The sequence below is a fragment of the Zalophus californianus genome, chromosome 1 (genome assembly GCF_009762305.2).
Source record: "Zalophus californianus isolate mZalCal1 chromosome 1, mZalCal1.pri.v2, whole genome shotgun sequence".
NCBI classification, from domain to species: domain Eukaryota; kingdom Metazoa; phylum Chordata; class Mammalia; order Carnivora; family Otariidae; genus Zalophus; species Zalophus californianus.
Window position 1 is genome coordinate 148000755 of NC_045595.1, and position 22950 is coordinate 148023704.

A 22950-nucleotide genomic window follows, 5' to 3' on the forward strand; every position below is an offset into this window, starting at 1 on the left:
TTTGAGGGGCTTGGTGGCAGACTTACCTCCCTAATTATGTTTGTCTTCGCTTCTTATTAAAATGAGTCTGTCTGCCTTAGGGCCAAGCAATTGGGTGACATGAAGAATCTGACACAGAATTTGTCAAATTCACCAGGGGAAGTCCACAAGGTACCCAGATAATCAAACTTGACTAGATTTGAGTTCACATTCTTAATCACCTGTGATCAATTGCTTTCCTTCTCTGCAACTAAAGTGAGCCAGGGATGAGACATAATTATGGGAGACTGGGTGGAAGGAAATGAGTCTTTACATTTAGATGAAGACACAAGTCAGTTGTAGGCAAAAACTGATAACAAAATCATGTTGATGTTTTCCGTGCCTGGTCCCACACCTTCCATTCTGCGGCCACAGTTAGCTTTCTCTGCTAATTTCGTGATGCTCCTCTCTACCTTCCACCCTGCTACGGTTCCCTGGCCTAGTCATCAGGGCTATTCACAGATACCCTATGTTCTCCTCCCCAGCACATGGTAGGACCATATATCTCCACCCAGCAAGTTCGATGTGGCCGTATGCCTGGTGTCAGCTAATGAGGTGTGAGTGAATGTGGCATGTGTCACTTCTTCTAAGTGAATGCTTCAGAGCCAGCCTGTAGGGGGCAACCAGCAGCATCTGAGGCAGCAGCTGCTCGGTCAGCCTGAGTCCTGGGTGCCTGTGATGAGCAGAGCTCCTACCAGCCAGTGATGGGCACGTGATAGGCCCAAGAAATAAATCCCTGCTGCTTTAAACCACTGAGGTATTAGGGTTCTCAGTTAACTCAGTGTTTCTCTATCACTGCACATATCAAGCTGCACCACGATTGGGTTATTACCCCAACTAGATACTGAACAGCTTAAGGCCAAATTTGTTTCTTCTTCAGTACATGAAGTCTTAGTACATACTGTATTTAAAACAACCTGGTAGAAATGAAATTGTTTTTTGGCCTCTGTGATTCTCCATGTTTACATTTTTCTAACACTTGTCCCCCTCTCAGCACCACTGGTTCAAATAAGAAGGTGTCTTTGGTGTTCAGATATATGGGGGATGGTGGAGCTATTCTTTTGGACAAGGAGCACAAGTAGGAAGAGTGGGCAGAAAAACAGAGGGAGGTAAGTTGAGGCATAATTAGGCTACAGGCATCTGAATACAGCAGGTTCTAAGGGCAGACAAGATTTTGAAAAAAAGTCTTGGGGCAACCATATGGAAAAACAGTATCCCAAAGTGTTAGGTTTACAAGGGGTCACAGGTTTTATCTGGACTAGACTTCTATATCACCATCATCACTATCATTATTATCATACCAATATTAACTGATAATCTACTATGTACCAGGCACAACTCCAACTGACTTTATAATTGACTCATGGGATCCTCACAACAACCTTAGAAGGTGGCTATTATTTCCATTTTATGAATGAAGAAACTGAAGGCCAGAGAAGTAAATTCCCTATGACCACACAGCTAGCAAATATTCCTGTGAATTCAGCATCCCCTTGAACACTCTTCAACCTGGGGACTTCACTAACCCCCAGTGCATCCCATCTCCCTGAGCCATCTTGCCTCCCCCTCCAAGTGCACTCCCCTGGACGGTCCCTCCTAGACCGACACAAAGCAATTCCAGCCTTCTCTCTCTAAAGGCAGCCCTTCCAATATCTAAAGGCAGCAACTGTGTGTCCCTTAAGGCTCCCCTTCTCCAGTATAAACAGCCCTGATTCACTCAACTATTTCCAATGAAACATTTCCAGTGAGCCTGAGGTCCCTCTCCAAACCAGCTCAGTGACTCGCATGTGCTAGGGAGCAAAAGACGTTGGTTAAATCAGCAGAGTGGAACCAGCAACTATCCCTTATCGTCCTGTGCTGAGCAAATGCCTTCTACAACCCCAGCACCTTCCTTTCATCAAGTAAAGCAGAGTCCGGAGGCAGAAATGGGCCATAATCTGCTATAGGCACAGCTGGCTGGCCATATGTCCTGCACACATCCCCATGGAGTGCTAAAGAGTCCGCCTGTTCAGAATCCCTCCCTCTTACTCAGGTCTCAAGTCTGTTTCTACCCCTCCCTCCTCCTTCTCCACCCCCCCCAACTCTCCTCACCCCCACTGCCCTGCCTCCAGAGGCAGTGCTGAGAACAGGCCCCCTACTCACCATGGAGTTCATGGCAAAGTGATTGTGCTGCGTCTGGAGGTCTAGGGCATGCTGGTAGCTCACACCGATCTCCGTATGGCTCTGGAGGAATAACTCCTTGTTGTGGCTTATCCAGTCAAACATCTAGAGGGGATGAGAAGGTACACAGTAGTCAGAAGGGCCATGGGTTCAACAGTGCAAAATTTCAGAGCTACTGGAAGGAAAAAAAGAGTGCTCCTACTGGTGCTCAGTGAGAACCAGTCATCATTCTCAGAGTGGGGGTGGCCCACAGCCTGGTGTCCCAGGAAAGCCCTCACTTTTAGCATAAGGATGTATCATCAGCCTCTGTGTTACCCTATAGAGCCTAAGGGAGAAAGAGAAAATGAGTAAGAGAATCACTGCGATGGCAGAAGCAGCTGTTTTTATTATCCCTAACTACTTCCCCTTTATAAAAACATTTAGAAAGCCTCAAAAAGGCCCCATGTTTGCTTTAGGGACAAGTGCTGAGGACACAACCTGGAGGTTGAATCCATTCCCTACTGCACTAGAAGAAGAAAGAAATCCTTGTTGGAAGCAACAGGGCACCCTAACATGCCCTGTCCCATATCACATCGCCCAGCCACACACATTGTTGAACCGACTCTAGACTAAGCCACCTTTTCTTGTAACTCCGTCGTCTCCCAATTCCAGGGTTTCTGCTATAATCCATCAGGAGCCAGAAGAGGAGGATTTTAAGGATGGCTGAGTTCTGACTGGCACAATGGGCACTGAGCTATTTTCCTCCCCTTAGCTCTGTACCTTGTTTTTTTTGTTTTGTTTTGTTTGTTTGTTTGTTTAGGCTTCTACCTCTTTCCCAGGCAGCCCACACACGTTAAGGGTTGCTGACCAGAACCCCAGTTCCAAGGGAGGGATCACTCTAAGGGTTATCCATCCTCAGGACACCAGATCTAAGCTAATCAGTGTAGGACATTTCCCAGCCAATGGAATTCTCTCAGAAATAGGAATGCTATCTGATTCAGTAAATAAATAAATAAATAAAACATGGGGGGAATGCCTGCCTGGAAGCTTCTGGGAAAACAGAACCCTACTTCTTTGGATATAATTTCTCTCCCTCTGATACTATCATTGTGACCCTGAGCCTCAAATTGTTGTAGCCGTTCTGTTGGCAGCTTAAGGGTGAAGCCCATGAGCAGAGAAAGGGTGTAGCCAAAAGAATGGCAGGAAATAGGTAGATCCCTGATTGAGCTTTGCCTGATCTCTGCCTTGTCCCTGGACTTCCTTAGTACCTGAGCCAAGAAATCCTCTTTATCATTCAGGTACAGTTAAGTGATATAGCCAGGAAAGGTGTAAAGCCTTTGGAAAAGAGGACTGCTCTACTTGAACTGGGGACGGGCTCAGCTACAGAGTAGAGCATGGAGGAGTGAAGCACAGGTGCAGGCTGAGAAGCTCCAGCCTTCCTGGAGGCAGAACCCCAGATTCATTTATTATTTCCCTTCGAACAGCAAAGTGACTTTACTTTTTCACTTATGGTCAACCAACATTTGCAGGACACTTGCTATGTGTCAGGCACTGTCCAAGGCAACGGAAAAGCAAAAGTGACTAAATGGTTCTTGAGCTTAAGTGGTTTAAAGACCAATGTGGAAAGCAGACAAGGATTCAGATATAATGTTAGTACAGCATGGCAAAGGCCTTGAAAGAAATCACGGCTTGAAAAAAAAATCTATCAAGATACTAAGTCCCATATGTTCTACCAAGCTAGCACCCACCCTTAATGGAGTGGGGACAAGGAAGAACAGAGAAGGCTTCCCAGAGGAGGTGTCACCTGAGCTGAGCCCAGCTGAAGCCGGAATTATCGAGGTAGATGAAATGAGAGGGATGTGAGCTCCAGGCAATGGGGAGACCAAAGAAGCAGAACTTGGGGCAGCCCAGTGTGTGGAGGGCTCTGAAAGCATCCCAGCTGTGCCTCTGAAGTCTGACATGAGGAGAAGATAGGGCTGGAGAGGTAGCCGGGACAGCTGACCACGGAGAGCCCCGGAGATAGCCTTTGGGAAAACTGGACCATATTCTGTGGGCAGCAAGCAGCGTGGAAGGTTTTAAGCCAAGCAGTGAAGTGTGATGGGAGCTTTGATCGCAGTGTGGGATGTGGACAGGAGGGGCAGAGAGAAGGGTTAGGAGGCTGTCGCAGTAATCCTGGTGAGGGGTGGGCTGGGAAACTGGAAGCCTGACTTAGGGGCGTGGCAGGGGAGTCTGCAAAGCAGTCAGGCTTGAGAGCTCCCAGGAAAGGGATGAAGACTCACAATTGTTGGGGGAGGGAGGGTAAGGAAGAGCTAAGGAACAGCCAGGTGTCTGGCACGGCACCTTGGGTCCTCGTAGGAAAGTTGCCACCACAGTTGCTACCTAAAGAGGAGGATAAGAAGCTGGGATGGGAGTCCTGGATAGCGAGTTCTGTTTTAGATGTGCCCAGTTTGAGAGGCTTGCAAGAGTTTCAAGCAGAGGTGCACTGTGGGCAGTGAGACTTGCGTGTCAGGAGGTCAGGAGAGAGACATCGAGGCTGTGACAACTTAAACGTAAGTATAAACCCATCACTTTCTGAAGGCAAACATGCATGATTTGGAGGTGCTTCTCCCTTTTGCCTTACCCACATCACACCCAGCTACCTATCTGGATAATAAAGAAAGGATGAAAGTATCACTTTTCACTTTCGAGTATCCGAGGATGTTTCCAGCTGGGGGCTCCTGCAGAGGCTGGGTGGACATTGCTGTGTGCACGATCCTGGATCAGGCAGCTGCAGTCAGTCCCACAGGGACTCCCCCGCCCCATTATATTTAAGGACAAGGAAAAAAAGAAGACAAGTGCCCCAGGAGTGTAGAGGAATCTTATTCTGTAATTTTTGATCTTTAAAATTCTGCCTCTCAACCCCATTTTAAAATAATTTCTCATCTCTTTTCTTTATTGACAAAAGAATCAATAAAGTTAATGAAAATCTGAAATGCCTGAAGTCCATGGAACTTGTGATGAAAAGCACTCACTCCATATACTTTCTTGGACATCCCAGTGGCCGAGAAGTGACCTTCCCTGTATTTTCTGTTCCTTGACTGTCTAGGTATGCAAATTAGCAGTGGAGTTCCGTGCTAGCCCCAGAATGATGAGATTGCCAGGTGCCAGGTCCGGGCTACAGAGCAGGGATTGCTGGCCGGGGGCCAGTTAGGGTGGAAAGTGCGAGAAGGGAGCTAAAGGACAGGCAGGAGGAGGGAGCACTGGAGGAACGGTGCACCTTTCTGAATGAGCTTCTCGCGCGACGTCAGTGCCCAGGCCACTCAGCCGGATTCTGCCTCCACCACGGACCATCCCAGCAGCTCTCGGGCCAGGGATTCTGTGCTGGAGGCAGTGCTCCAAAGAGGTGACACATATCTCAGGAAGAAAGAAAAAGACCTACTCTGGGGATCAGATGGTCCCACGTGACATCAGAATCTAGAGTCTCTCCAGGGCAGTCTCTCCAAGAGACAGTCTCAAGTCTTCTCTGGGCCTGAGTCTACTGCCTAATGGTATATGACTCGCACCCTTGCGAGCCTGGACTTCTGCAACGGTCATGGTCATTTCTGTTGCATTCAGGGCCTCTGGTGGTGGAGAGAATGCGTGTACATATATGCACATGTGCCTGTGTGTATGCACTCAGGGGCATGTGTGCACCGAGCAGGATGAGGTCTAGGCTGGTTTCAGGCTTGGTTCTGTCACTAACTCCCTATGAGACTATGGGCGAGTCTCAGTTCTGGGTTTCTCCTCATTTGCAAGGGATAAGTGGTTCCCAGAAAGGAGGTAAGCTCCTGCTTTTTATTTTTATTTTTTTATTTTTTTTTAAAGATTTTATTTATTCATTTGCGAGAGAGACAGAGAGAGAACAAGCAGGGGGAGAGGCAGAGGGAGAGGGAGAAGCAGACTCCCTGCTGAGCAAGGAGCCCGATGCGGGACTTGATCCCAGGACCCTGGGAACATGACCTGAGCTGAAGGCAGACGCTTAACCATCTGAGCCACCCAGGCGCCCGCTCCTGCTTTTCAGATTCAAGCACAATATGGAAACATACGAAATATATTTTTTTTCATTCAGAATAAAATAGTTTTAACGAGTCTCCTGGGTCAGAAGGTATGTATATTCATTACTGCCACTTACATTTCTAACCTTTGAAGAAAAGAATGACAGTGAGAAAACTGGCATTATTTGATAGCCAGAGAGAGGCAATTTCTTAGTCTCAGCCCTGACATTTGTCTGGTGTGTTAAGAGTTCAAGATGTCTGTCAGTGCAAAAAGCATTGTCTCGGCTCTTGGCACTAACGCAATAAAGAATTAGAGACCGGTGCCCAAAGTGAAAGCAGAAAACTGTTTTATTAAAGCAACAGTACACTCTCAAGGGGAGAGCAGGCAAGGTTCTGTGAGGTGGAACTGGCCCCTAGGTTGTTTTGGGATTGGATATTTAGTGGGTCTTTCTGGGCTGGGAGGAGTGGTGATGTACAGTGGGGTGATCTCTAATGGAGGCTGTTTCCAGTCATTTGGGGGACTTCTCTCACAGGCTGGGAGGAGGAGTTTTTGACCCTGATAAGGTTAGTACCAGAACCTTCATGGCAGTCTTTCTCCACGGGGCGGGGCTGGGGTTTCCCTGGGGCAGAGGTGGAAGAGGAGAGCATGTGCTACACTCGAGGCTCTTGATCTGTCAGTCCCAAGGTCTTGGAAGCCACAAGGTCAGGATGTTGTGCCCCCAGGCTTCTAATGCGTAACCTATTTATCATTGTCCTTGCCTCCAGCTCTGGTCTAACTAATTATCTACTCTATTACTCCCCACTTAAGGACTCTGAAATCTTTCAGGTCAAGGGATGGCGGTCCTTCCACTGCTCATATGTAGCTTCTACCTAACATGTCCATTCAAACACTTCATTGCATCCATCAGGACTATTTTATAGATGGGAAACAGGCTCAAAGAAGTGAAGCCCAGGGTCTAGAATTCATTCACTCCACCCAATGCACATTCACTGAGTGCCCCTTGAGCCAGGCTCTTGGGACACTGCCCTGCTTCCTGCACACAGCTATAGGACCTCTTATGCCTGGGCTCCCCAGGGCAGTTACCCCCTAAAAGGCAGCCATCAGGGCCTATGAGGCTCCAGATGAGGTAATGTGCTATCCTTCACATAGGGCCGTTCATTCCCCAATACCCAGCCTGCTCCTCTCCCCTCACCCCTGCCCCACCAGGGCGTGGGGACACCTGATTCAAACAGCTCCACTACTCTCGATAAATACTTCTCAAGTGAAATGAATGCATGAGTGAGTTGGCCACAGGCTCTGGGGTTGCTAATCCCTAGACCAGCTGGCCCTTTCTAAGCTCCCTTCCAGCCAGGTCATTTTATGATTTGATCTCTTTGAATTGGGCTCTTTGGAAGACACTTGAACTAGACTGACCCAAAGATCTAAAGAAAAACACAATAAAACTAAAGGAAATATCTCCACAGTAGTTTCAAACATTTTCATCTGTCTTTTTTTATTTTTCTTTTTTGAGAGGCTAAAATGGTAGGTTCAACAAAATGTAATATAACAACAAAATTCCTCCATGAGGAAAGTTCATGTCCAAATAATGAAATTTTATCTCTTTGTTCAGAAACTAACATAGTTTTGTCTCATTAAGAAGATAGATGTTACATGTAAGCTACTTGGGTTTTTTTTTTTTCTTTTTCATGTTTTGCTTTTAACTAAACTAAGTAATTTTTTTTAACGCTGGCTAAAACTCAGTGAAAATATAAAAATCTGGTTCTTAATACATAATAAATGATAAAAAGAATCTATTTAAATGCAAATTAGGAAAATAAACAGAAACTTTTTTCCCCTTTTCTTACAAAGATAGGGATGGCTAAAAGGTTATTATTGTTCTATTCTGTTTTTAATGAAGCATAAACTATTTCATAGAGCAAAGAAATTAAATAAGGATCTTGGGCTCATTTTCCTTCATTTGCCAAATTTAGCAATGGCATCTGATTTAGAGTTTAACTTTCAAACCACCTTACCACTTACTGTTAGTATTTTACACTGTCTGCAATTATAGATTATATTGGCTTTAAAGTTGCTCATACTCAGCTCTGATAAGTTGATTAAGAGGATAGAAGGCAACCATTGGATTTTCTTTGCCTAAATATGCACATTCCAATGTCACCTGTGTCTCCTTGACCCTGCTTGTACACTCGACCCAGCCATAAAAGCTTATGCTGTAAACAGTGCTAACAACTCCTTGCTGGTGAACCTTGCTACATCTGAGACATGTGGTGTGTGGTCAATTCAACAACAAGCTTTTATGTGTGTTCGAGTACAAAGAACAGAGCCTCCAAATCTTGGGTTCTAGTACAGACTCAGCTGTTCAAACTTTGACAAGGTAGATGACTGGGTTGAGCTTCCATTTCCTTATCTGCAAAATAGGATAACAATTTACACTATTTGGACCATAGGGTAATAGTGCGATTCAAATAAAATAATGGTTTCATGCTTTGTTACTCACCTGGTAGATTTCAAAATCCATATAGTGAACATATTCTAATATATATATTTCCCTAATGTTTTCATTTAGAGCGCAAAACAGATGAAAGGTGTGGATTTAAAAATGCAGTAAGTTTACCTTACTGCAAAATCACTGCAGGCTAATAGGAATCACACCTGCACCTCATATACAAACACATCCTCAGCCCACCCTCCCCAAGATGCATCCCCACAGTGACCACAAGGCCCTGCACAGACACGGCCCGACACCTGTGCATCCTCCCACCTCCTCCACCGTCACCTACACAGAGGGGCGCTGGGGGTGCCCTTGCCCACACAGGACACCCTCTCAGAGTTATGCTTGAGGGCACCAGTGCCCTCCTGACCTACCAGTGTGGCCTGACCAGGACCTCACTCTCTCCTGCCTTGCTTCCAGACCCTCCCTTGCCCATCCTCTCTCCCTTCCCCAACTCTTTCACTATTAGACTCAGTCTCTTTGGCTCTTCAAGGTTTTTCACTCAGGAGAGACTCCTATTAAAATGCATTATTCCTGCAGCCCCGCCCCTGGAATTAGTTTATTGTGGATACAGAAACAGCTCAGTGAGAAAGCAAGGCCCTTTGTGAGCATGACCCAGGGGTGAGATCCAAACTGAGGTGGCAGAGGAGTCCTGGTCAAGAGAGGTAGAAAGGGAGGGGGAATGAGAGGTGCGAGGGAACTGAAGACTAATTTCTTCACCTTACCGTTCTGCAATCACATGAACTCTAACTGATGCTAGGGCATAAATTCTCGTGCAAACAGGGCAACACACAGACCCCAGGACCCTTAAGACCCTTCAGCCCTGGTTTGCAATGATCTGCTCTCCTAGGATTGCAAGCTCTCCTGCTAAAGGAAAAAAAGGAGGAAAAAAAAAGGACCCCAAGCGTGCACCTAGTTTCTAGGTTCCTAGAATTCCTCCCTGGAGAGAGTCTGACACCTTACCTCATCTGTATCTGCAAGGCTTGCGGGTCATGGGCATTCTGGGTTCTGAGAAACCACCTTTATGCCGGTAAAGGGCAGGCAGTTAGGACTTGTGCCCAATAGACTGTAGGTGTCAATAAATACCTACTGAGGGAGAGGAGGTGCTCTGGGCTCTGCTGTTTTCCTGTAGGCTTCCAGCATGTCGACTGGTATTCTTTTATATGTTGTATAGAAGACAAGCAATTTTTATCCTTCACCATAAATCTAGCTGCTCTAGGGAAGTTGGCTCAGCCTGGTTACCTGGGAGACCTTATCACTGAATCAGCCAGGATGCCAAACGATTTCACTGACCAGGCTCTGTCTCTAACCTGCAGACATGCTATCAGTCCCCTAGCACATTGCTTAAACTTTCCATACTCTAAATTCCCTAATTCCCAAATCTCAGATCTAGCATTCTAACATGTTGCTCACATCTAGAAGAGTCCCAGTTTCTCTATAAAACAGACACATATCCCACTGTGAGCAAGGAGTGAACAAAAACTCTTTGCCCTTCTGCATGATAATCTGACCTTCATTTAATATCTCCATTCTGTTTCCCTGGAAACAGGGAAAGACTGTGTGTGACAACATGTTACTAAATCATGTTGCCTATGGTAAGAACACCCACCGTGACTGGTAAACTCTGTCTGGCCTGGAAGGACGATGGATGAACTATGAACACCTGATGGGGACCCCATCCCTTGGGCTTCCCTGAGTTTGATGACTCCTGTAACTGGCACGTCCATTGCAGGGGCCCTGGAAGCTGTGCCAATGAAGTTGTTACAAGAGATATTGGCTCCCGTGGGGCATGGAGTTTATAAGGCAGATCAGCTTCTGCAGCTGCCCACTGTGGCTCCTGTCTCCTGACACCTGAGCCTGACTGCTGCCAAAACTGTCCTGTTGGTAAGCCATGGCTCCCGTATGGTATCGTCCTGAGTAGATGAGTGCAAAATGTCGCCCACAGAGGTGGTCCTGCAATCAGAGTATGTGGTCGAGTCTAAGGAGACTTCCTGTAGGTGTTGCCTCTGTTTTCAGAGCCAGACTATATGAACAACAGTATTGCACCTCCTCTTGTCTTGCCTTTCTCCATCTTCCATTCTCGTTCTCAACTTCTCTCAGTGACAGAGCAACGATACTGGTAACAACAGTAATAACCACTGACATTTGCTGAATGCTCACTATGTGCGAAGCACTATGCTAACACATTCAGTCCTCTTAAAATCGTAATTATCTCCCAGATATTAACCCCCAATATTATCATTTCCATTTTACAGGCTGGGCACAGAGAGGTTAATTAGTTTTGCCAAAGCCACACAGTTAATTAGTGGCAGAGCTGAGATTCAAACCCAGGAGGCTGAGTTCCAGTGCTGAAGCTCCTAACCCTGTTGCTCCGCCTTCCAATGTGCTCAGAGCTTCACTCCAGCTATCTCTCCTGTCACCATTAGATTTCTAGAAGTACGTTCTGCCCCTGCTGCCTTTGTTTTCCCTCCACCCACTTCCTCCCTAACTCCTTGTAATAGGCACTACCTGTACTACTTCCTTAAGTCTGCACCCACAGGGAAAACCAACCATCTCTGTCTTTCTGAGTTCTTCATTCTGCCATGCCTTCCCTTTGGTCTCTGGTCACAATCCAACGTGAACCTTTCTGAAACTCCCTTCCTCTGGCCCCTGCGCTAGGTCATTTTCAGGGGCAGGCCACAGGGCTGCAGACATGCCTCAAAGCTTCCCCCTCCTGCTTTCACACACCTCCAGCCCCCACAGCATTCTCCCTGGAGTGCCAGCATGTCCACACTTGCACTCTTCCCCGACACCTCATCTCCGCGCAACAAAAGCAATAGAAACACTCTTGCTTTGAAAGTTGACCAGTTGTCCAATCCTATGCTGATCTATCCAAACTTGCCTCCCCCTCCATTCGCTGCCCCTTCAAGACCTCCTTTCATGTGCCTCACACCCTTACTGTGACAGTCTCACAACTTGACCCTCAGCCCTCGGCCTTTTATGCACCAGGCTCTGCCTACCTGAAAATCCATACACGCTCACAACTTCAATAACACGGGTAGTGTTCCCCATTTCACACGCCAAGCCGTACTGCAGGTACTGCACCAAGTCCTTGAGTGGGTGACCTCATGTAGTCCTTACGATAATGCTACAAAGAAAGTATTGTTCAATCCACCTTAAACATGCTGAAAAGTCAGTATGAAGAGTTGAAGCAAATTGCCAAAGATCCCACAGCTTATAAGTGATGGGGATGAATTTAGAATCCAGCATCCATCTGAACCTAATTCCCATACAATTTCGGCCTCTGCTCCAGGGTTCCCTCTAAGCATGACTTTCCAGATAACTGACAACACCAAGTGTGTGCTGTGCTCTGCACAACGAGCTTGATAGCATCGTCTCAATCCTCAGCCCTGGGGGTTAGTGGATGCCATCATCACCATCTTTTTGTAGTTATGGAAACAGATAAACGACTTGGCCAGCATCACACAATGAAAACTCAAATGGCATACTGAAGACCCAAATCTAGGTCTGCATGACTCCACAGTGCATGCTTTTAAACCACTATCAAATCATCTCCCAAATACACACTTAAATTTCGGACTATTCCTAGTGACTCAACTCAATTTGAATATCCCCTTGATGTTCTTTCTACAGCATCTCCCACTACTGTGCCTTTTCTCTGGAAACTTACTTTCTTCTGACTTCCCACATCTTTACCCCATTCCCCAGATCCTATTCGTTCTTTCTTCCCCTCAAATAACTCTGAAATACGCCCTTTATTTTCCATTCCTGCTGCTACTCACCCCCCAGCCTCTCCTGTCTATATTGCTGCAATCACTTCCATACTGGTCTCCCTGGACTCCAGTTTCTCCCTTATACAAAGCTATCTGCCCTCACCGGGTTCACTGCTTTAATTAATATACTGCTTTCACCATGTCGTTCCCCCAGTCAAAACACGCATGCACACACACACACACACTTATTGCTGCTGTCATCTACAATGCAAACAAAATCCAGTCTTCTTGTTCTGGCATTCAAGGCACTCCCTCCTTCCTCGACTGGTCCAAATCTGCCTTTCCCTATTATTTCATACGACAGTCCTACACCAAGCATGCTTTCCAGCCATATGCTATTCACTGCCATGCAAATACATCATCCCGTGCTCATTGCCACCCCCATATTTGTGCTCACATCTTTCCCCCTATGACATGTTCCACATCCAAATGTCCAAATTATTCCCATCTTTTGAAATGCAATTAAAGTGTCATCTCCTCATAATGCCTTCTTTGACCCACTGAGACCATACTGATTTCTTTTTTCTCCAAACTCACTGCTCCAGTGCCTACCACGGGAGTTCACAAACCTAGCCTTAATTCAGAACTATCTGAAATGTTTTTGTAAAAAATATAGCTTCACACACTTTACTCTTAAGATTCTGATTTAGTAGGAGCTCTCTAGCTGATTCCGATGCACCTGCATTTTTATTTAAATGGTTCATGTGAAGACCTATGGCCTATCCACAGTAGGGTAGCTGGTATCAGACTTAACCCTACCATCTATAAACTATTTGAAAGCACAGATCAATAACCAACATAGACCAATCATCCGTGAAGGAAGAGAAGCACACAATGTAAGCCTTCTGTGGAGCAGAGAAATAGGAGCTGAGCAGGCAGCAGCAGTCTTGATGGGTATAAAAACAAACAAAAACAAACAGAGTTTAGAGTTCAGGGCTGGGAAGGTGGTTGGAATTTCAGTGATAGGAAATTAGGGAGGAGGGAGCTAAGAGAAGGAGCCCTAAAATTCTTCATTAAAATTTCCTTCAGGTCTTCGGCAAAAATCCTAAGCTGTGCACATGCAAGGCAAGACTGCAGAAAGTCTAGCAGAGAATGGTTATGGAAAGCAGAGGATACTGAGAGCTGAACAGAAATTTTACGTTACACCGTGCTGGGGAAATGTTGGGAGCTCTAATACAAACAGTTCAAAGAGACTTTGGTGAACACTCTGGGCACTGAATTGGGTCCCCAGAAAGACCAGGATATAGGAGTAAGAACCACATCCTAAGAGTAAGGGCTATACCCTAGGATTAATTAAAAGATGGAAGTAGATCTGTCATAGCAAAGCCTAAAACAGGGCTCAATAGGAGCAAGATCTGCTAGTGATTTAACTGCATTCCAGAACAAAACTCAAAGTTTAGAAGAAGGTAACCTAATCTGGAGTCTCTACAATGCATCATCTGCAATTTCCAGTATACAAATTACCAGCCATATGAAGATGCAGAGAAAAGTGGTTGATAACCAAAAATTAGAGTCAATATAAACAGACCCAGAGATGACCAGGCTATGAATTAGCAGGTATCACTTTTAAGATAATCATGATTAACATCTTAAAGAGAATAGGAGGGAAAGGGACAAAAATGAATTAAAAGACGGAACACGGAAACGGAGTCCAGTTTTCCATTTCTTGTAGCCATCAGGATATAGTCACATGCTCATGATGCTTAGTACAATATTTTATTCACTTAGTGAGTACCCACTGTATTCCAGACATTGGATGAGAGACTAATGATAAAAGATCAAGTCAGAGTCTAGTGAGGAAGACAAATGTAATCAATATTCTGTCAATTTTAAGGGTGAAAAGCACTATGAAAAGCGTCTACCGTGGGCTGACCACAGAGGAGCACTTGATCCCACTTGGCAGAGGCAGAGGTAGGAAAAGCATGAATGGCTTCCAGAAGGTGGCAACCAGCTGAACAACACTTGAAAGATAATAGGATTTGGTCAGGTGAAGATGTAGATGGGAAGAGCATCTTATGAGAGGACATAACTTGAGCAAAGGCCTGGAGGCTTCAAACATGTGTTAGAGAGGAGGTACACCAAGCTCTAGGGCAGGAAGTGAGAAGTGAGAGGTACGGAGAAAGGATGATAAAGGAGAAGGGAGGGGCCAGGTCACAAAGGCGCAACGGTTGAAAGGCTAGAGGAACTGCTCTTTGTTTAGTTTGCAGTGGAGAACCACTAAAGGGCAGTAATAAGGTCAGATTTGTTTTTAGCCCTGACTGGGTGTCTACACTGAGGTCCCCAGATAGACAGTGATTTACCTCATTGCAAAGAGGAGTCTGAGCCAGCCCTGATCACACAGAACAAAATCAACTAGCACACTACAGATTTCTCACCAACTGTGGGTTCTCTGTGCCCACCCCTTCTTTCTTTCCCCCCTACACTCCTTGTTCTTATAAACCCTTCAGTGTCTGGGTCAAAGAAGATAAATATGAAGGAGGAAATAAAGAACATACGAAAAGTGCCCAGCACAGCGCAAACCCATAATAGATGCTGAATGCACGCTAATCCCTTTCTACTTCCCCTGGGTTTAGACAGGATAAGCTGGCAGTCACAAAAAGTAGTGGCTTTCTGATTAGAGAAACCCAGGCTGCAAAACTTCAAGCTCAAATCACACACTGCCCTTGAGAATGAGCCATAGCTCAGCTTTGCCTGGAGAATCAGACTCCTGTTAGGCTTTAAAAGGCCACTGGGCTCCCGCTTGCCTTCCTCATGCTAAGTGAGGGAATGAAAAGTCTTACCAAGTCCACTGTTAACATAAATGTTTTCAGACTTTAATAAGGGGTTTTCTCTATGTTTCATTTCTAGTCTGTTCGCCTGGATGAACCAAATTCCCTGCAGCACTGGCAATATGCATAGTACCCTCCCTGTAGGGAAGAAATGGTCATCCAGGGGCCAGCAAGTCAAGCAGACGAGAAACAGAACCAACCAAGCCAGGAGTCAGCCCAGGCAGCCCTGGGATATTGACTCCGAGTGGCCAAATTCCTTCCATCTGAACCACAGATGCTGATAAAATATTCTCAGCAATGGAGTGAGAAAATGTGCTTCACTTACTTCCCAAAATGTAGAATTGAAGAGGTCAAACTCTATTTAATCCAAGCTGAGAAAATAGTGCCCAACTTTATCCCAAAGCTAAATTTAGGCATAAACTGAGATCTGGCCCTTGGCAAGTTAATTTAGATGAGCTAATGCTTGTTCCTGGCATACAGGATGCACTCAGTAAATGGTAACTATTATTGTTACTGCAAAAATGGAGCGTCTGCTGGATGTTCTCATCCAGTCCTCCCACGCATCCTAAAATCGTCTGTGCCAATCACTTGCACATCTGGGGAAAAAATTCCACACGAGCTTAGGAGGAGGTGGCCCTCCCTTCAGGGGTCCCTATCTGGCGGAAGGGGGCGGCTGCTGTGCTAGGTGGGCTTGAGCTCCAGCTGAGGAAGAAAGCTGGCACACACACCCCCTCTTCCCTTCCACCCTCTTCCAGCAGCTTCAGCAGTGGGGCCCGGGGGAGGTGAGGGGTGGCATGGGAGCCAGGCTCAGGCATATCCAGGAAGAGAGGCTTGGCCACACTTCCTGCTCCCAGACCCCACCTGGCAGAGCACACCCTGCAGGTAGGTGCTCAGGAAGAACTCAGAGAATGAAGAGCCCAGTCACTCCTCAAAACCCTCTGTTTCTTTAACAATCTCATTCAGAGGACTGTGGAGAATTCCCGTGTTCAGATAGTGCCAGTTGTCCCTACGAGCAGGGCAGAAAGGCAATAGAGACCGCTCATGGTCTAATGCTTTTAGTAGCCTTGATCACCACTCCTCTCACGCTCCTGTGCCTTCAAAGAAATTTACACTCACATTTAATTTAGTCACCCATCCTTCTCCCAAAATGTTTTTGGGATTTCTTTCCGCCCCCCCCCTCCCAATCCTACTGTCTTGACGTGAAGGCCTCGTGGTTCCCTCTGCTCCCTTTCCTCTCCAACATCCAATCGGGCACCTGGTCCCACGTTCTCCAGAGTTTGCCCTTTTCCTTTCCACTCCACTGCCACCTCATCTGCTCATACTTGGATTCGTCTAAAAGGACCAGAACTGGGGGCCCTGCTTCCTAATCTCTTGGCGCATTGCTAGATGAAAGTTGCTAAAACCCCAGTTTTTAAGGGAGAGCCCTGGAGCGGTGTCCCTTGAAGCCACTCAGCAGTAGGTGGTGCTCTTGGGTCGGCTCAGAGCATTCACGGTTCTGCTCCATCGGGCAGCCTAGCGAGTATGGACTATTGCACAGTCCACTCTTCATTTGGCACTGACTGTGTGCCTCTGGGGAACACTAAGGTATCTAAGACACCAGGCCTGACCTCCAGGCATTTGCAATATATTTGGGGAAAGAGACCTCGGAGTGTAAATCTACAATACAAGATGAGTTGGAATAGTCCAGTTTGAGGGGGGATAGATAAGGGCTATAGGAAGATGCCCAGAGGAGAGAAAGACCACTTCCAAGAGGGAAGAATGAATGAAGTAGTATTTGAGTAGACCTTCCACTAAGGTAAGGTTTCAGTAGGCAGAGTGGGAGGGGGGTTGATATAAACAGAGGCGTGAGAAGGTGGACTGTGCAAAGCATAGAGGAGGATGTCCTGAAGACGGGGCCTGAATGCCCAAGTCCATTCTCACTCCCCATTCTAGGCCCTTCTAGTTTGCACCTCTCCCTGACACCTCATGACAAGGGTAAGCTTCCTGGGGAAACCTCCCTAGGGCAAGACAAGTACCACTCTAAGGTAGGACCAGTCAGTCTGCTTAATCTGCACGGACGAAACCAAACGTTCCTTTTTTTCTCGGCACCAAGAAATGGCATATCTTCTCTCACCACATCAGTAACCACCCCCATAGCAGGGCCTTTCTTGTCCTGAAAAGGCTCTCTGAGAAAGGCTGGAGGTTGGAGGTGAGCTGAAGAGTAAGAGAGTGGGGTTTCTTAGTGAACGTGGACTGGGGAACATGGGTGGGGAAGAGCCTTTCTGGGATTCTGATAAAGACAGGTTTCCTCCAAGGGAATTAATGTTCCTTTGCATGAGTTTTCTGACTCTCAGGCCACAGAGCTTCGGCTCTGCTTGGGAATGATCTCAGGGAAAGCCACGGGACACAGGGATGGGGCTTTGCCCATGAATATCCCTGACCTGGGCACACAAAACTCTGGATACCAGAAACCTGTCAACTCAGCACTTCCATACTAGAAAAGTCTCTCTACGCATACACGTGAAAAGACATCCTCTTCTAATCACATATGAGACAGAGCCTCACTTCATTTGAATAAGAGAACATAATTCTCTGGATGGGCAAATACCTTGGAGTTTCAGACTGGCTACCTTGAACTACAAGAAGCAAGTCCACCTACACACATGAAATCTTTTTCTCACTTGGCCAAGTGGGATCAAGAGGGATCAAGAGGGATCAAGTGGGATCAAGGGATCAAGCTGCGGACTCCTCCCCCCTATCCCTTTTCATATTTGAAAAACTGGTCCCAGGAATGCCAGGTTGAAGAGTTTAGAGCCCACATCAAGTGAAAATAGGCCAGGAGAAGTGATGGAAGTTCATCTGAAGCAGGAAAGACTGGGAAGGTCCATGAGGACTGTCTCCAAGTCATGAGAGGGCTACCCTCCAGGAGAAGGAAGAAACTAGTTCTGGGGGACCCTCGGGCAGACGTGGGACCACACGGTAGAAGCTCCAGGAAGACAGATTCTGGCCTGGTGGCAGGAGGCCTCTCTAACAAACGGTGCTGTGTAATGGTGAACTAGGCTGCTTCCCAGGGCTGTGGCTTCCTTGTCAGCTAGGGAAGCTCTGAGGAAGGGATTGGACCCTCCGACTCAAAGATTCTGGCATTTTAAGATGCTCCCGGCAGGGTCTGAACTGTTCACCAGATTCCAGCTTTCCTCGCATCCCCTGGTTACTCAGGAAGTGGTGTGACTAGATTTCCAACCCCCTGTTGTAACTCTTGGTAATGCACATGGCATGGACATCACCCTCCTGCACTCCTCCCCAGGGAACCTGAGCTCCAGCCTCTGTGGAAAGCGGCTGTTCCCAGAACCCACCCTGTACTTTGAGGCTGCTATGCCTTCGCTCATGCTCTGTCCTCTCCCTGCACCCCAACTTCAGCTGCATATTTCCATCTATGTTGTCTACCTAGCCGTGACAGGTACCTGGATGGACGGGCTCTATGTGGCCAGTGCCCCCTGCTCCAACGTGGTAAGGCCTGACTGGAGCTCATCTGCTAGTTGCCTGCCCTAGCACAATAGCTGGCACTTGTTTAATTGGCTTATCTTCAGCAACAGTGTCTAAGATCTTGCCACCTGGGTCACATGCTTCCATCTCCCTTTCCTTCTACTGGCAGTAGATCTGACTAGTTCCTTCTCAAGACCACTTCCTGGTTTCTCCAGGCACCAGGTACCTACCTCCCCTACATACTTTGCTGCCGCATGCTGCCCACTGTCTGCTCCAGCACCCTTGCTGTGGATGATGGTGTGCTCTCTGCCCTCCCTCCCCCGCCGCAGCAGGCCTCCCCGTGACTCTCTTCCACTTCTGATCCCATCTATGTACGCGGCCCACCTTGAGTCTACCTCCACAAACCCACCATCTGTTGGGCACCTACTGGATTCTGGGCATGTTAGATGCTATATACACATTTTCTTTAATCCATACCAATCCTAAGGCATTTATTAAAATCTACATTTTACTGATAAAGAAACTGCTCACAGAGGATAAACTGGACACTTAGAGCCATTCAGCTCATGAGGGGCTGGGCTGGGATTCAAATCCTGGTCTCTGATTGCAAAGTCAGCACTTTTTCTAGAAGCAGTTGTTGGGTCTTCTGGCCTTTTCTCTCTCTCCCCTCCTGAGGAGGCCTGAATCACATGGAGCCCTCCCTTAGCTCTACCCAAAGAAGGAAGCAGGACTGCAAGAGGGAAGAGAAACAACAGGTTCAGAGAGAATGGAAGCAAAAAAGAGTGGGGTGAGTATAGGCTGGAGGGGGTGAAAGCACATGGAGGAGAAAGGTCATAAATGGGAAAGGAAGGAGAGGGGTGCAGGGGAGTAAGATAGAGGATGAAGGGAAGGAAGGAAGGAAGGTGCATTCTGCAAAGTAAAATGCCTTGATAAAGGTCCCTACTGTAGAGATTCAATTTGTTTTTCCACCGAATAATTTGTACCTGAATGTCTTTTTGTTCTTCAAAAAAAAAAAAAAAAACAAAAAAAACAACAGTACTTAAGACATTCCCTCCACTTCCCCTACTGGGGCAGAGCTGACATGTTACCTCTCTTCTTGGGCCACCCCCCACTGTCTCCCACTACACACTAGCCCCCTGCCCCAAAGCCTAACTCCTGCCCAGTAAGCAACAGAGACCTAGATATCTAACCAGGCTCTAACCACTAGAGTGGGCACTATTTCTGTGTCATCCTTTTCTTACAAGGTATCAGGAATCCCATCAGTGCTGAGCCTGATTTTCCCTAAGCTTCCCTACATGATTCCCCCTATCCGGGGCTTGGGTGGGAGACAGGGTCCCCAGCACCTAGCAGAGGACCTGGCACATGGGAGACACTCAATGTCTGCTGACCAATGAGTGAATCAATGATTCTCAGTTATTTCCCTGTAGCTCACACAACTTCTGTCTCTGATCAGGACCTTCCCTTTCTAGCTCATCTAAATTGGTACAGACAGAATCAGAGTGACAACCTGGATTCTGGAAACACTGTTAACATAGTGTCCATGTTCTCAGTTCTAAGGGGTCACTATGGGGCCCACAGTTCTGTAGGGTCCATTCATAAGTAGAGGCCACATATGTAGGCTATTCACATATGGCTGTCTGGTCTCGCCCTTTGCGGCACACATGGGAGGCCTGGGAGGGATCTAAGTCCCCCACCCCCACTCCCTGCCTAGACTTCCTCCCAGTCCTGCCTCTGATCTGCTCTCCACACCCACAGGCCTCATGCAGGCCTGTGACCTCCACATACAGTGGGGCTGAAAATGCAGGAGTGGGAGAAAGGATGGGAGGAGGAGAAAAACAGCTTTGGGAGAGAACGCTCACACATGCAGCCTGCAGAACACTGTGACTTGGATTATTTTTGGAATCTAATGTTTCTAATGTTCAAGGGGAGGAAGTAAGAAAAAGTAAGTAGAGATTCCCAGGACCAGCAGGCTGGAAATAATACAGGACACCGTGTCCTGTGTCGGGGTGGGATGCAGACACACTTCCTCACCCTGAGCCCAGTCAGCGGGGGGTGCAGGGGGGCAGTGGTTTAGGCCCCAGGAGGAGGGAGGAGGGCAGGAACAAGAGGGCACCGAAGCCTTTTTCTAAAAAAAGCAGGAAATTACAAACCGCCCAGTAAAGACCTCTGCCCTCTGGCTGCCCCAAGGTTGCAGCTCTTTGAAGCCACCCTCCCAACAAGAAGGACTCAGGGCACTGAACCACAGAGACTTGTCAGCATGCACCCTGGAGGCCTGTCCAGGGCTTGCTCTTTTACCACAGCAGTGGTGAGGACCCTCCAGTCTTCCCCAGCCCCTCCGGCCATCTCATACATAGGTGGCTGGCTGGCCTGTGTGCCCGTTCTCCTGCAGGGCAAGGTCAGCGTGTGTGTGTGTGTGTGTGTGTGTGTGTGTGTTGGAGGAGAGGTGGAGCCCTAGCCTCAAGGCAGAGGGCTCAACCTCCCTATGCTGCCCACCTGAACTCTGCACACTGCCCAACCTCACCAAGTCTCAGCTCTCCCATCTATGAAATGATGCCCATATTCGCACCTGCCTGGTCCTGCTACACAGAGTAGATGGGAGACCAAATGATGTGCCACCAACTGGATGACTCTGGGTGGGTCGCTACTCTGGGTCAAAGTTTGCTGTATAAAAGGAAGGGCTGGACCACAAAACCTCTAAGGTCAGGGGTGTGAGAACACTTGAAAAACCAACATTCAAAAAAAAATTCTGTATTATAATTGCTACAATGGCACTTCAATTTAACAAATGAGTGTGGAGTCATGCTCACTGCTGGCTTGGGGGCATGGGGGTTGGAAGTGTGGCGAAGAGAAGCAGCAGTGGGCCAGTGTCTGGCAGGAAGGAGAGGCAGAGGAATTTCTCAAGTGGTCCTACTGGTTCTCATCACTCCAGGCGGGATGAGACTTTGGGTCTTGCTTTGGGCCCTGGGGTATGATCAAAACTGTTTATACCTTGAAGGGAGAGGGCAGGAAACAGCAGTGGACACTTTGCCCAGGGACAGGGCATCCTGGGGATGTCCTGAATTACTAATGTGGTTAACAGGACATACAAAGAGCAAAACACAATAAGCATGTAACCGTTAGCACAGTGCCCTGCTGCCTGCCAAGATGCCTTTCACCCAGTGGGCCCCACTAATGTTTTCTCATGGTAACATGAAAGTAACATTATTTTGTTTGTACAGAACTCCAAGAAAATCAAAATGCATAGATGTGTTTCTTGGATGGACTGTTGGGAGTGTTTCTGGCCCCGAGTTTGCAGGAGAATAAGACAAATACACTCTTAGCTATAATGCAAAGCAGAAGGTGACAAATGTCTCAGATATAGAAGGTGTATGGGGAGGGGGCAATCCCATCCCCCTGGGGGAATCACTTTCCTCTGGGACTGTTTTCCCAGAGACCTTTCCTGGGGCAGCTCCCCACAACCTGGACCCAGCAGATAGGACCCCCATTTGACCTAGGTGCTCTTCTCTGTACCTCAGCCAAGGGCATCACACAACCTAGTAATCTTTGGGGGCCCCTGTGAATATACATCCTAATTGCAGACTTCTCTCAAAACTCAATTCTTGATTTTGTTTCATTTAGGGATCACCGAAAATTATCTAGAGCAAGTCCATTTGGAAGACAGCATCAATGACGCTCTGCGTGGTCTTGGCAGGCCACCAATGATTGAAGAGGAAGGCATGACTGACCCAGCCACAGGGCAATAGAAGGGAAGCCCAGTGCTGGCACCTCCACACACCACCCCATTCGATTCTCATAGTAGGCCAGGGCAGCAGCTCAAGTTGCCTTTTTTTTTTTTTTTTTTTTTTTAAGCAAGACTAGAACTCAACAGATGATGGCTCTATTTGCTGAGAAAAACTTATATTCCGTCACTAAACAAGGTGACAACCTTGAAGACAGAAGAGCCTACTGTAGATTTTTGGGGAGAATGAATAGGAAAAAGGCAAAATTTATTATAGAATTGCTGAGCTATAAGGAGGCTTAGATATCATTTGTAGGGCAAGCCTGAAAGAAGGAGAAATGGCAGGCATGTTTGGCCGGGATGGGTGGGCTCTTTATCAGACTTCACCAATCTGGAGATTCTTTTTTTTTTTTAATGTTTTATTTATTCATTTCAGAGAGAGACTGAGAAAGAGCAGGAGTGGGTGGGGGAGGGGCAGAAGGAGAAGCTCCCCACTGAGCAGGAAGCCTGATGTGGGGCTCGATCCCTTGGACCCCAAGATCGTGACCTGAGCCGAAGGCAGATGCT

General features: G+C 47.2%; 1 protein-coding gene across 21 annotated transcripts in view; it reads right to left on the reverse strand.

Annotated features, from left to right (window-relative positions):
- Positions 1 to 22950, reverse strand: part of KALRN (kalirin RhoGEF kinase) — a 646977-nt gene that overhangs the window by 393197 nt on the left and 230830 nt on the right. For all 21 annotated transcript variants that reach the window (XM_035724481.1, XM_035724478.1, XM_035724483.1 and 18 more), the window contains exon 6: positions 2161 to 2283. In XM_035724481.1, the coding sequence (XP_035580374.1) occupies positions 2161 to 2283 (123 nt within the window). The remainder of the gene's footprint in view (positions 1 to 2160; positions 2284 to 22950) is intronic.